The 12,783-nt window shown below is 36.3% G+C and overlaps 1 protein-coding gene across 15 annotated transcripts in view; it reads right to left on the bottom strand.

The window, feature by feature from the left end:
* Positions 1 to 12,783, bottom strand: part of MAP2K5 (mitogen-activated protein kinase kinase 5) — a 257,633-nt gene that overhangs the window by 125,184 nt on the left and 119,666 nt on the right. For 11 of the 15 annotated variants that reach the window (XM_057488920.1, XM_036932271.2, XM_036932274.2 and 8 more), the window contains exons 13-14: positions 10,900 to 10,948; positions 7,590 to 7,649 (exon numbers count right to left, since the gene is read on the bottom strand). In XM_057488920.1, coding sequence (XP_057344903.1) covers positions 7,590 to 7,649; positions 10,900 to 10,948 — 109 coding nt within the window. The remainder of the gene's footprint in view (positions 1 to 7,589; positions 7,650 to 10,899; positions 10,949 to 12,783) is intronic. The other 4 variants (XM_036932261.2, XM_036932269.2, XM_036932270.2 and 1 more) reach the window with 1 other exon arrangement.

Genomic DNA, 12,783 nt, shown 5'->3' with positions numbered 1-12,783 from the left:
TTCTTACTTTAAAACTAGAAAGGGGAATAAAGGACAACTTCCAATTTAAATAAAACCATAGTGTAATTTTTTCTCCTAGAAAAAATTGTAGGAGGAAAAACATTACTCCCAGAAAGTTATGATTTAATTTTTCAACTTATAAATATGTATTGGCATAAAACTGTGGCCTCCAACCTCTGTGAGCAGAAATAACCATCATATATTGGTATTCTTCCTCTTTCTCTAATGAGCTCCTAAATTTCATGGTTTGCCTAAGAGAGAAAGCCACCTGTGGGGCTAACCAGAGTGGTGAGGAGCTCACTTTAGGGTACCATAAAGAAAGACCTGAGTCAGAACACACCACGGTCACATAATCTGCTTTCAACCCTCATCCCCAGCAAGACAGAATGATCTAGAGGATGTGACAAGTGACTCTCCCACTTGTGCTCCTTCCCTCTGTGGTACCTGAGCTCTTTTCCTCTCTCCTCTAAGGCTTCCACTGATACTTATTTTCAGGAAGGGAGAGAGGGCTGGGTCTACCTGGTCATTTCCCTCACCCTCTTGAGGTATCCTAATAGGGATAACTCTGCCGGTGATAAATCCTACCACAGATGCTCAGGAGAAAGAAATACAGTCCAGGACAACTCTCTCTAAATAAGTAGACCCCCCCAAATATAGATGCTATAGAAAAATCACATATTCTTCTTTAATTAAGCTTTTTGGGAAAATTGTAGACTCACATGTGGTTTTAAGAAATAATACAAAGCCATCCTGTATACCCTTTATCCATTTTCTCCCAGTGGTAATGTCCTTTAAGACTAGCACAATATCACAAACAGGCATTGACAGTGAGACAGTGAAGACAGAGAATGTGTCCATCACACCTTTCTGTAGACACACCCACTTCCCTCCCAGTCCCTGCATCCTTTTCTTAGTCCCTGGAAACCACTAATCTGCTCTTCATGTCTATAATTTTGTCATTTCAAGAATGTTTTAAAAATGGAATCATATAGTATGTAACTTTTGTGACTGGCTTTTTCCACTCAGAATAATTCTCTGGAGATTCAATCAGGTATTGTACATCAATACTGTTGACCCTGAACAACATGGGTTTGAAATATGGGGGTGGACTTTTATGTGGCTATTTTCCTACAGGGAAATATTTTTGGAGATTTGCAACAATTTGAAAAAACATTTTCTTTTCTCTAATTTTAAGAATACTGTATGTAATACATAAAACATACAAAATGTGTATTCATTGACTTTATGTTCTTGGTTAAGGCTTCCAGGCAACAGTAGGCTATTTCTTTTTTAAGTTTTTGGGAAGTCAAAGTTATATGTGGATTTTTGCCTATGCAGAGGGTTTGTGCCCCTAACCCCCACACTGTTCAAGGGTCAATTGTAGTTCATTCTTTTTTATTGTCAACTAGTATTTATAGTATGTATGTACTACAGCTTGTCTATTCATTCACTGAAGGATATCTGCATTGTTCCCAGGTTTTGGCTGTTATGAATAAAGCTGCTATAACCATTTACATGCAGGTTTTTGTGTGAACCTAAGTCTCCACTCCTCTGGGATAAATGCTCATACTGCTGGGTAGTATGGCAGTTGCATGTTTAGGTTTTTAAGAAATGCCAAACTGTTTTCCAGTGGAGGTGCAATGTATCATTTTATATTCGTATCAGCAGTATATCAGTGATCTGAGTTCTCTGCATTCTCACCAGCATTTGGTGCTATCGCTACACTTTTTTATCATAGTCATTCCAGTAGGTGTGCAGTAGTATCTCACTGTGGTATTATTTTGCATTTCTCTAATGGCTAATGATGTTGAACATCCTTTCATGTGGTTATCTGCCATTTTTATATTCTCTTCAGTAGAATGTCTCTTAATATCTTTTGCTCATTTTCAAACTCAATTGTTTGTTTTTTTACAGTTGAGTTTTGACAATTTTGTATATATTCTAGATACATATTCTTTTAAAAGAACACTTCAAAGTACTGCTACATGGGGTTTCTTGTCTTCTGAAAATCATTACCACCAATACAGGAATCCCCAGTGATTACCCAAGGCAAAAAGAATGAGTGACCAATGTGCCGAAGGAGGCTTAATTTCTAGAGATGTTGATTTGTGTGCATAGTCAGAGTTGGAGAAAAACCAACAACTCAGAGTCATTAAATTAGTTTGTTTACCTCAGTTAATGGACTGTTTTTTTTCAAAAATACTAATGTTCTTGAGTCATGATGTACTACAGCATTGGCATGTGATTAATATTTAGGATAATTTTTAAAGGATTGAAAAATAGAAGCCAAAGAGTAATTGGGGATCCCATCACTAGCAACTGCTTTAACATAAATGCTCACTTCCAGACATATTTGACTGAACAGTCACAAAGCTCAAGGAAGAGGCCCCCACACCTTAGCTCTCTCATCACCTCATCTTGCCACATAAAACCAACAGGGAATGATTCCTGTTAAAATGGCCTGCGCTGCTCAAACACTAACCAGTTCTTTTAAAAAATGTGTCTGGTACTCCAGATAGCAAAAAAATGCTCAGATTATTTAAAAACTCACTATAACCTATGAGTAAGCACAAGCTATATAAATCTCTGCAAAAGAGGTGGTTAGAAAAGTATTTTGCCCATTACATTTCTTCATAAATTATTTAAAATTAACCAGGTTAGTTTTCTATTGATAGCAATGCTTTCCAACAATTTTATTCTCTAAGAATCACTTTATCTGGCAAATGATCATTCCCTTATTTATTTTTGCACAAATTCCAGACCAAGGTATTCTTTTAACACTACCACCCTGACATCAAAATTTCTTTCCTAAGAAATTCAAGGGTTTTACCTTTACCATCACATACCTCTTCTCTCATTTAATAAATGTAATAATTCTGGGATGTAACACAAATACTTTTATAATATTTTTTAAATCTTAAAATTTACACTAATCTCATTTGAAAGATATTAGCAAATATATATATATATATATATATATATATATATATATATATATAACATTTATATGCCTACACTCTTTTGCATTATCAGCTTCCAATTATCTTTCTAATTCCTCCATTAAAAAGGATGCCCTTGCAAGTACAAGCCTTCTTGTACTTTTTTTGGCAACTTCCTATAGATCTACAGTGATTTCAAAATAAGATTTAAAAAAAACAATGGCCTTGCTTTCAATCCAAGTTGTGACCTTTTTATAACTCTGTTAATAATATTTTCAATATACCTTATCATTAAAGAACTCTTTTCCCTTAGAGATGTCTTTTGATTTGATTACATCAGTGTGGTACAGAAAGCAACCACTTTCTTAGCTAAGCTACATTGCTTTAATTCTCAATTATTTGTTCGTATTTCAGTCCCTCATCTTCAGTTCTAAAATATTTCGGATTTCCCAGAATTCCCCACTGTGAAGAAACACAAAATAGTTTATGTTAAGAGCTTAGAACAGTGCCTGCTCCGGAGTTAGTGTGTAATAAATATTCATTATTATAACTATTACTGTTATTATTTTCATAGCAAAATCTACTGTCAGGGATTTTCAGTCTTTTCTTTCTTCTCCAACATAGCTCTCAGATTTGCCTTTTGCTCTCTTACCTTGCCAACTGGTCCTACTTCCTTTAGTCATTTATCACTGATCCAGAGTCCTGGTCCTTGAAAGAACTGCAAAATTCATCTAGCTACCCCTTCCCTGTATATATGAGGAAACTGAGGCCCAGAGAGCAGGAGTGACCTTCCTTTCCAGGATCACACATGAGACAATCAGTCGGAGTGACTGAACTGGGAATTCAAATACAACGTTATTCCTTTTTAGAAAAGCAAGCTTTTTCAATTGTCCAAGTCAGGCCAAGTCAATGCTGTGCAACTGAAATTCTTTAATAATTTTTGAGGAAAAAGACGGCATAAGGAGACAGAATTTTGTCCCATTTCCAGATGCTCCAAATTGCTGGTCAATGACAATAGCAACTTCTAAGTTTCTCTCTTTCTCTCTCCCTCTCTTTTGCTTTCTGACAATGCAAATGTCCTTTAAATCATGAGGGATTTTTTTTTTCCCAACCCGTGTTGACAGATGAAACCTAGGTAGGATTTTTCAGGAACCATGAAATACAGTGATAATGACAGAATCACAAAGAACCTTTGAAAGAATGGTTTGTCCTCCTCGCAGGGGAAACTTCTTTCTTAAGTACAGCTTCTACTGCACTGTTAAGTAAGAGAGGGCCTTCTTTCTCTCTCCCCGCTCCTTTCTTTAGTCTGATATACTGACGTATAGTTTATGTAAGAGTCACCCCTTCTAGATGTACAGGTCTATGTGTTCTAACAAACGTGCACAGTGGTATAAACCACCCAAATCAAAATACAGACCATCTCCAATACTCCCCAAAATTCCCTTATGGCTTTATAAGGTCCTTGAAAGAACTGGAAAATTCACCTTGGTAGAACTGGCAACCCTTCCTCTACCCTTTGGCAACCACTGACATATTTTCCATCCTTACAGTTTTGTCTTTTCCGGAATGTCATATAAGTCCAATAAGTAATAGGTAGACCTTTGAATTTGGCTTCTTTCACTCAGCATAAAGTATGTGATACTCATTCATGTCATTTGCATGTATCAGTAGCTCGTTCCCTATTACTGTTGAGTGGCATTCTAGTGTATGGATGTACAACCACTGAAAGACATCTGGATGGATTCTGGTTTGGGGCTATTATGAATAAAGTCATTAGGAGTGGGAATGCTGGATCATGTTGCAGGGAAGTGCCAAACTGTTTTCCAAAGTGGCTGCACCATTTTATATTGCTACCAGCAATGGCTGAGAGTTCCAGTTGCTCTGTATTCTTGTCACCACTTAATATTGTCATTTTTTCTTTAATTTTAGTGAAGGGCTCTCTTTGAGCAGGAAAAAAGTTGCAGGAAACATTTTTTAGCACACTAATCTACTGATGAAAGTTGAAGCAACCTTGACTCTGCACTTCCTCTTAAAACTCATGAGCAATCCGTCAGGAAATTCTATTGACTTTATACTTAAAATGTATCCAGAAAATGGGCAGAGGATCTGAACAGACACTTCTCCAAAGAAGAAATTCATATGGTCAACAGGCACATGAAAAGATGTTCCACACTGCTAATCATCAAGGAAATGCAAAGTGAAACCACAGTGAGATATCACCTCACACCAGTTAGGATGGCCAACATCCAAAAGACAAGGAACAACAAATGCTGGTGAGGATACAGAGAAGGGGGAACCCTCCTACACTGTTGGGGGGAATGTAAATTAGTTCAACCATTGTGGAAAGCAATATGAAGGTTCCTCAAAAAACTAAAAATAGAAATACCATTTGACCCAGGAATTCCGCTCCTAGGAATTGATCCAAAGAAAACAAGATCACAAATTAAAATAGACATATGCACTCCTATGTTTATTGCAGCACTATTTACAATAGCCAAGACATGGAAGCAACCTAAGTGTCCATCAGTAGGTGAATGGATAAAGAAGAGGTGGTACATATACACAATGGAATATTATTCAGCCAAAAGAAGAAAACAAATCCTACCATTTGCAACAACATGGATGGAGCTAGAGGGTATTATGCTTACTGAAATACGCAAGGTAGAGAAAGACAAGTACCAAATGATTTCACTCATTTGTGGAGTATAACAACAAAGCAAAAACTGAAGGAACAAAACAGCAGCAGACTCACAGACTCCAAGAAGGGACTAGTGGTTACCAAAGGGAAAGGGGGCAGGGAGGAAGGGAGAAGGGGATTAAGGGGCATTATGATTAGCACACATAATATAGGGGGATCATGGGGAAGGCAGTATAGTACATAGAAGACAAGTAGTGACTCTATAGCATCTTACTATGCTGATGGACAGTGACTGCAATGGTATGTGGAGGAGACTTGATAATGCGGGGAATCTAGTAACCACAATGCTGCTCATGTGATTATATATTAATGATATCATAATAAAAATAAATTTAAAAAAAGATTATATATCTATGATGCCTTAATTATATATATACATATATATCTAGAATCATCTGGCCACTTCTCCCTATCTTCACAACTGTCTCCCTGATCTGAGCCTCTGTAACTTACCTGGATTACTGCAACAGCTTCTAACAGCTGATTCTATCCTACTTCTATCCTCAGCTGCAGGTACACTAGCCTCCGTGCTGTTCCATGAACACTCCAGGCACATCCCACCTGGCATCTTCTGCTTTAACTGCTCCCCCATACAACCACTTGAGTAGCTCCTCTTCTCCTTCAAGCCTTTGTTCCAATTTTATCCTCTCTACAAGGCCTACCTGATGAACAACGCAACCTACCCTTTGTCTCCCCCAAGCTTAATCTACTTTTTCTTTTTGCCATATTACCATTTTCTAACACAATCTATATTTACTTTTTTATTATGTTTATTATTTACGGACTGTTTCCCAACCTTGCCACATTCCTGCTAGAATACAAATTCCACGAGTGCAGGACTCTTGTTTTATATATTAATGTATTCCAAGTACTGAGACCAGTGCCTGGAACATCTGTAGGTATAAAATAAATAGATGCTGAATGAACAAACTAACAACACTGGCTTTGGCATCGAGGGTTGCACTAACTGGAAGATCTGTTTGAGGCCAGATTTATAAAACAGTAAAACTGGGGTAGAAAATAAAATTTCTGATACACATGTCAAAACCACAGGACTTAATTTCTCTAAACAAAAATCTTATCTGGGCAGCATTTTCCTTCAGAATAATATAAATTTAAAAAATATGTAAAATACATAAAACATATAATTTTATAATTTAAAATATTAAAAAGCTCTCCTATTAAAGAAAATAAATGAAGCTAAAACCAGGTTTATATATTAAAAAAATGTTCTGGGACACCAAGTACCTAGGTTTTTCCTTTTTATAAACTTGTCCATCTGTGTAAGATTGCCCCAGCCTGATGGCCAATTTTATTTTCTTAATCTAAGTTCTAATCTTATTACCTTTCCATTTCTATTTTTTATCCTCAGGGAAAGAGAGAGCAGTTACTGCCAGGGCATTCTCACATCTTCCAAAGAAATGGCATAGGTGTTAATCTTGTATTTACGTTTGATGTGGGTAATGATGGCTGCGACTGGAGCTGCAGCTTTATTAATATGCAGGGCTCTCACCTCATTAGTGGCGATGTATGTTTTGAAGTTAGGCTGCAATGTTTGCTGTAATGTCGGATCTGGCCTAACAGACTTTCTCACTGTTCATTTTCTTTGTTTTTACCCAGTCACTACATGCTTACAGGGTGTATGCTTTTCAATAAACATAATTTTTCCACTGTAGTTGATTGTGGTGGAACCTTCAAACATTTTTCATAGTTATGTCCTCATGTGACACCACATGATTTTCTTAGAGAAAAGATTCTTATCATTTTTGACCCAGTAATATAAAGTATAATAAACTCTCTCCCTGGCTTGATTTTGAAGTGGCATATGCTTTTTAATGGGATAAAGTGATTAATTCACTGTTATATAACAAAACCATATCTGCATTATTAGTGTGGTATATATTATTAACTGGATAAAATGATTAACTCATTGTTATATAGTAAAAACATACCTGCATTATTAGCATTTGATAGTTTATGAAGTACTTTCACATATATCATCTCAATCAAATCTTAAAAAGAACAAAATGAACAACAGTAAAGCCTTAGTATAATATTCGATGATCCACTGTGAATGGCAACAGTTGTACCTGACTTTCTAAAAAAATTTCTAGTTGACAATATACACTGTCAAATAAACTAACCTGTACCAGATTAACACACCTCATGGGGATGGGCGGTTGGTCACTGCCTGTTGCTCATATTTCATTCTACTCTACAGTCCTCACTGGATATACACTAGAGGAAAGATATGGTTTTCAACAGCTTGTTTGGAAGTCATTAATTATGCCTTGTAAATTTTCTAATATACATAATTTAAATTATAAAAAATATAATTAAAAAATATATATGTACTTAAGTAGCTAAAAATCCAGGACCACTGTATTCCAAGGAAGCCATTTAATTGTGAGAAATGTTTTTTTTCTCTTTTCTTATTAGGTAACTGAATATAGCTCCATTTTTTTAATCTTTAAAAATGTGTGTTTACTAATACAAGCCCCTAGTTTTTATGAGCAGCATTTGGTAGGGAAGCAAATGATGATCAGAGTACATAGGTGCTTAGAACAAGACAAAGGAGTAAGAAGCGTAGATGCATCTTCTTGTCGCTCTGCTTCCCACTATGTGGGTACCAGGCTCCCCCTTCTGCAGAAGGACCAGTCTTTGATTTGACAATGTGAGACATATTCAGTGAGAATTCTCATCATCATTCATTTAGAGAAAGTAAAAATGAGTATATGTGCTTTCGAGAAGGTACAGCAATGAGCTTACATAGCAAGAGCGAATAAACAAGTATATTACCTATTTAATTGCCTCAGCTGAACTTAAAAGCTCTGATCTTTAATTGCCTGATTGAACAGATCTAAAAAGCTATAATTTTTTAATCAAGGAGAAAATTAAATAGCTTTTTGGTAAATAAAATAGCATCTTTAATCTTATTTTTATGAAATCCAAGTTATTAAATATGGACAAAACCTCTCAAATACTAAGGTAACGACTACTCGATCCAGAGTAAATTTCTCATTACTCTGCTTTACAAAAGTCTTTAGGGACACCTGGTTTCTTCCACTCTTCAATAAAAACACATGCTTTTAAGTTCAGACAGTAAAAGGTTCCATGAGTTACTAGGAAACTCAAAAGCTAAATATATAAATATATTTAATGAAGTATATTGCCACAGCATATTATTTCTTTAGTTGAGTACCCATAATTACTGGGGAATATCCATTCACTTGCACTGTAATTCATTAGTCTTGCCATCCAGTTAGGTGCAGAAGCACATCCCCTCACTGGTATTTACTGAAAACTGAAATCCCCTGAGAGCGTTTGTCGGCCTGTTGCCTCTGCCCCATCCAGCTCCTCACAGGGAACTTCTTTCCAGAGTGAGTGGCATTTCATGGCCGGCATTCTGCAGGCCAGCACAGACTGAGAAGGGGGGTACGGGCTCAGGATTCTTCTTAGAAAGTTCTATGTCTTCAATCAGCCAAACCACTAAGGCCTTTGAAAGTCACCCCTCAAAGAACCTTCTTAGCCCAAGATGCATCCAGAGCAAGGAAGGGCCTGCCTGCCCCTGAGAGGCTCTAGTCAACCGCACATGCCCCGGGTGGCTGTGGGTGGTCGTACTGGGAATCTGACAAACACTGCAGACTTTATTTTTAGGTCCAGTCACCAATTTGCTTGAAACACATCTATCGAGATTCCATTTCAAATGAAAAATTCCATTACTTTCCCAAAACAAAGAGTGAAACTAAAACGAATGGTTTTTAAAGAAGAAAAACAAAGATGACTGCAGAATAACTAATAGTATTTCCGTAACCACTATGGTTCTTGGTGCCATGAAGATTCCTCACAGAAAGTAACAGCTAGTGAAACTCATTATACTCCAGAACTGTACCCAAAGCACAGGAGGATCCTAAGGATCACTTTAATCACAACATCTGCATTTCCACGGCAAGGCCCTCTTAATGAAAACTGCTGTTGAGATTGATGATTGCTTGAGTTCCCTTGTCAAATAGATAGCAGACATCCATAAAAATCAATAAAATGACAAGAACTGACCATTGTGTTAATGACTACTAAAATGGCTACAACCACTTGTTTGGGTTAGTTGAGTATGGGGAGGGAGGAATACAGAGAATGGAAGCAACATAAGTCAAAGCATGTCGTTCTCTCTTAACCTTGGCAGTGAAAACACTCCACTTTTTTCTCACCAGATGTATTTATATGCTTATTTATTCCCAGGAAGAGTAATTCCAGTACAACTCAGCTCCTCTCCCGGTATCTATCCGCATTTTGCATGAAACTATACTCTAAAAATAGAGTGCACTGGCTTTAAAGAAAAATTTGGTTTATAATCCATTTAATCAGCATAAATACCTTCAAGAACTGAACTGAAAGTTTTACTTGTCAAAGTCTATACATTCTCTTCAAAAGAGGAAGGATTTTAGAAGAAATTTAAAATCACTAGGATATTAAAAACACAACAAAAAATAGCCCTTTGTGACAGATGTGATACTACAATTGAAGACATCAGTTGTTTCCTCCTCATAGCTTATACCTTAAAAAAAAAACCTTTCCTTTAATTGTATCTAATGCGTATGCTGTTGCATTCCCCAAATGTACATAAAGCTAGGGTGAGCAGATGTGTAAATATAATAGTACTGTTAGTAACAGTAGGCCCTTAAGTTGTTTTTTTATAATGTTTCTCACTTAATAATTTGCTCCAAATGGATTCACACATTTTGGGACATGAAATAATGCAAAGGGAAATTTCTGTTATAACATTCAATAGTTAGATTATTCTTCTCATGTGTTCTGTTAATAGGCTAAAAGATGAATTTCTCATGCATTCACCAACTTCTTATATAAAGTTTCACCTACAAGGTATGTGAAGCAATCTCTTAAGTAACTGTATAATACCTGAAATGTTAATAAAAGGAAGGGATCTAATTGTACAGAAAGTGAAGGTTTTACATAAACCAGAGTTAAGAATAACAAGATCCTGTCTTTTTCAAATACTACGAAATACCTTTCTAAATTTGGTAAACATACTCACAAAAATACAATACCAAATTCATAATCAAAATCAGAGCAGTTGATGGAGAAAATAAGAAAACTAACATTTACAAAGCAGCCATCTTTTGACTATTCAATATATCAGCTGGCTGAAACATCAGATCATTTACTCACTTTAAACATCAAGGTACCTGGAGAGGTCCCCACCCCACCCCAAATTAAGTTGGAGCTTGTAGATTCAGTACATACCTCTGTGTAAAATCTTCAAACTCCACAAATAGGTAAGGCCTTTAACAACCTAATTAAGAAAAACAGTACAATGATGTTTTTTGTAAGGAATTTTCCACATTTAAGCATATAATCATATCAACCATAATTCTTCCTTCAAAATTCTGTCAGCCAATAAGCATTTATTAAACATCTCAAGTTTCTGTGTCAGATGCTGTGAGACCACCAAATGTAAAAACTGCCAAGTCCCTTTCTTCAATGTGCTTACAAGTTCTGAAGATAACGTATGATTAGCGAAAGAAATCTGTATGTGTGTGTCAAATGACCTGGAAGTACGGCTCCTAAGTTCTTGGTGTTGTCGGTGGAGAGGAGGACAGGAAAAAGGGACAAAGGCATTCACTTTTTATTTTTCTATGCTTCTGTATGTGAAATTTTTTTCAAAGTCATGACAGTTATGATCAGATATTTTAAAAAGTTAAGAAATGAAGGTAATAAGAGGAATAAAGATTACTTTTCCCGCAGTAGTCAGGAAGGATTTACCAAGGCGCTGGGCCCTGAGTAAAAGATTCAACTGATGTAAAGAAGAGAAGGTGTTCAGGCCAAAGGAAAAATCTATACTTCAAAGTGCTGGGGCAGGCCTCTAAAAATATCAAGGTCATGAAAGACAAAGAAACACTAACATGCTTTTCTAGCTAAAGAGACATGACAACTAAATGCAATGTATATTCCTAGGCTGGATTTTAGATCAGAATTTTTTTTTCTTTTTGTCTACAAATGGTAATATAGGACAACCTGCAAAATCTGAATAAGAACAGTTACATAAGAGTTTTGATTAATGCTTGTTTCCTGATTTTGACCAGTATACAGTGATAAGAGAATGTCCTTGTCCTTAGGAAATATACACCTGAAGTATTTAGGCGTAAAGGGTCTTAACGCATGCAACCAAATGTGGCTAACTGACAGCTGGGGAATCTAAGTGAAGCACCTGTGGGAATTCTTTGTATTATTCTCTCAACTTTTCTGTAAGTTTAAAATTATCTAAAAATGAAAAGTTTCCAAAGAAAGGTTTTAAGTGGAATTAGGGAAGGAAAGAAGAAATATATAAAGATAATGATCTTTATAAGCCAGTCTGGCTGGTGCGAGCATATGTATGCAGCTATGCAGACAAGATTGAAAGGGCAAGTCAAGGCGATACAGTGAAAACAAACATCTGAATTAGATCTAGATTTCTGAAATATCAGCTTCAGTTCAGAATAACTAGTTAAGTAAGATACTGAAAAAAAGATATTACCAAATCTTTAAGTAAAGTGCTATCTTCTAGGTGAGAAATTTAATCATTAAAAGCTTTAAAAATCTTTTTATAGAAGTTGTTGTAAAAGGAGACATACATACCAAATGATTTCACTCATCTGCAGAGTATAACCACAAAGCAAAAACTGAAGGAACAAAACAGACTCACAGAACCCAAGAATGGACTAACAGTTACCAAAGGGAAAGGGACTGGGGAGGGTGGGTGGGAAGGGAGGGAGAAGGGGATTAAGGGGCATTATGATTAGCACACATAACATGGGGGGGCACGGGGAAGGCAGTATAGCACAGAGAGGACAAGTAGTGACTCTACAGCATCTTACTATGCTGATGGACAGTGACTGTAATGGTGTATGTGGTGGGGACTTGATAATAGGGGGGAATGTAGTAACCACAATGTTGCTCATGTGAAACCTGAGCATAAGATTGTATATCAATGATACCTTAATAAATTTTAAAAAAAGGAGATGTACATATTTTTATTTACATCCACTGACCCTGTATGCACATGAGTGTGTGAACTTGCCAGTTTCAAGGTTGGCTGTTCATAATTAGGTATCAGATACAATGAATAAACCACTACTATTACTTAAAATT

This window comes from Manis pentadactyla, chromosome 11, assembly GCF_030020395.1.
Source record: "Manis pentadactyla isolate mManPen7 chromosome 11, mManPen7.hap1, whole genome shotgun sequence".
Lineage (NCBI taxonomy): Eukaryota > Metazoa > Chordata > Mammalia > Pholidota > Manidae > Manis > Manis pentadactyla.
Note: the sequence above shows the minus strand (reverse complement) of the source record. Positions and strands in the feature narration are given on the sequence as shown.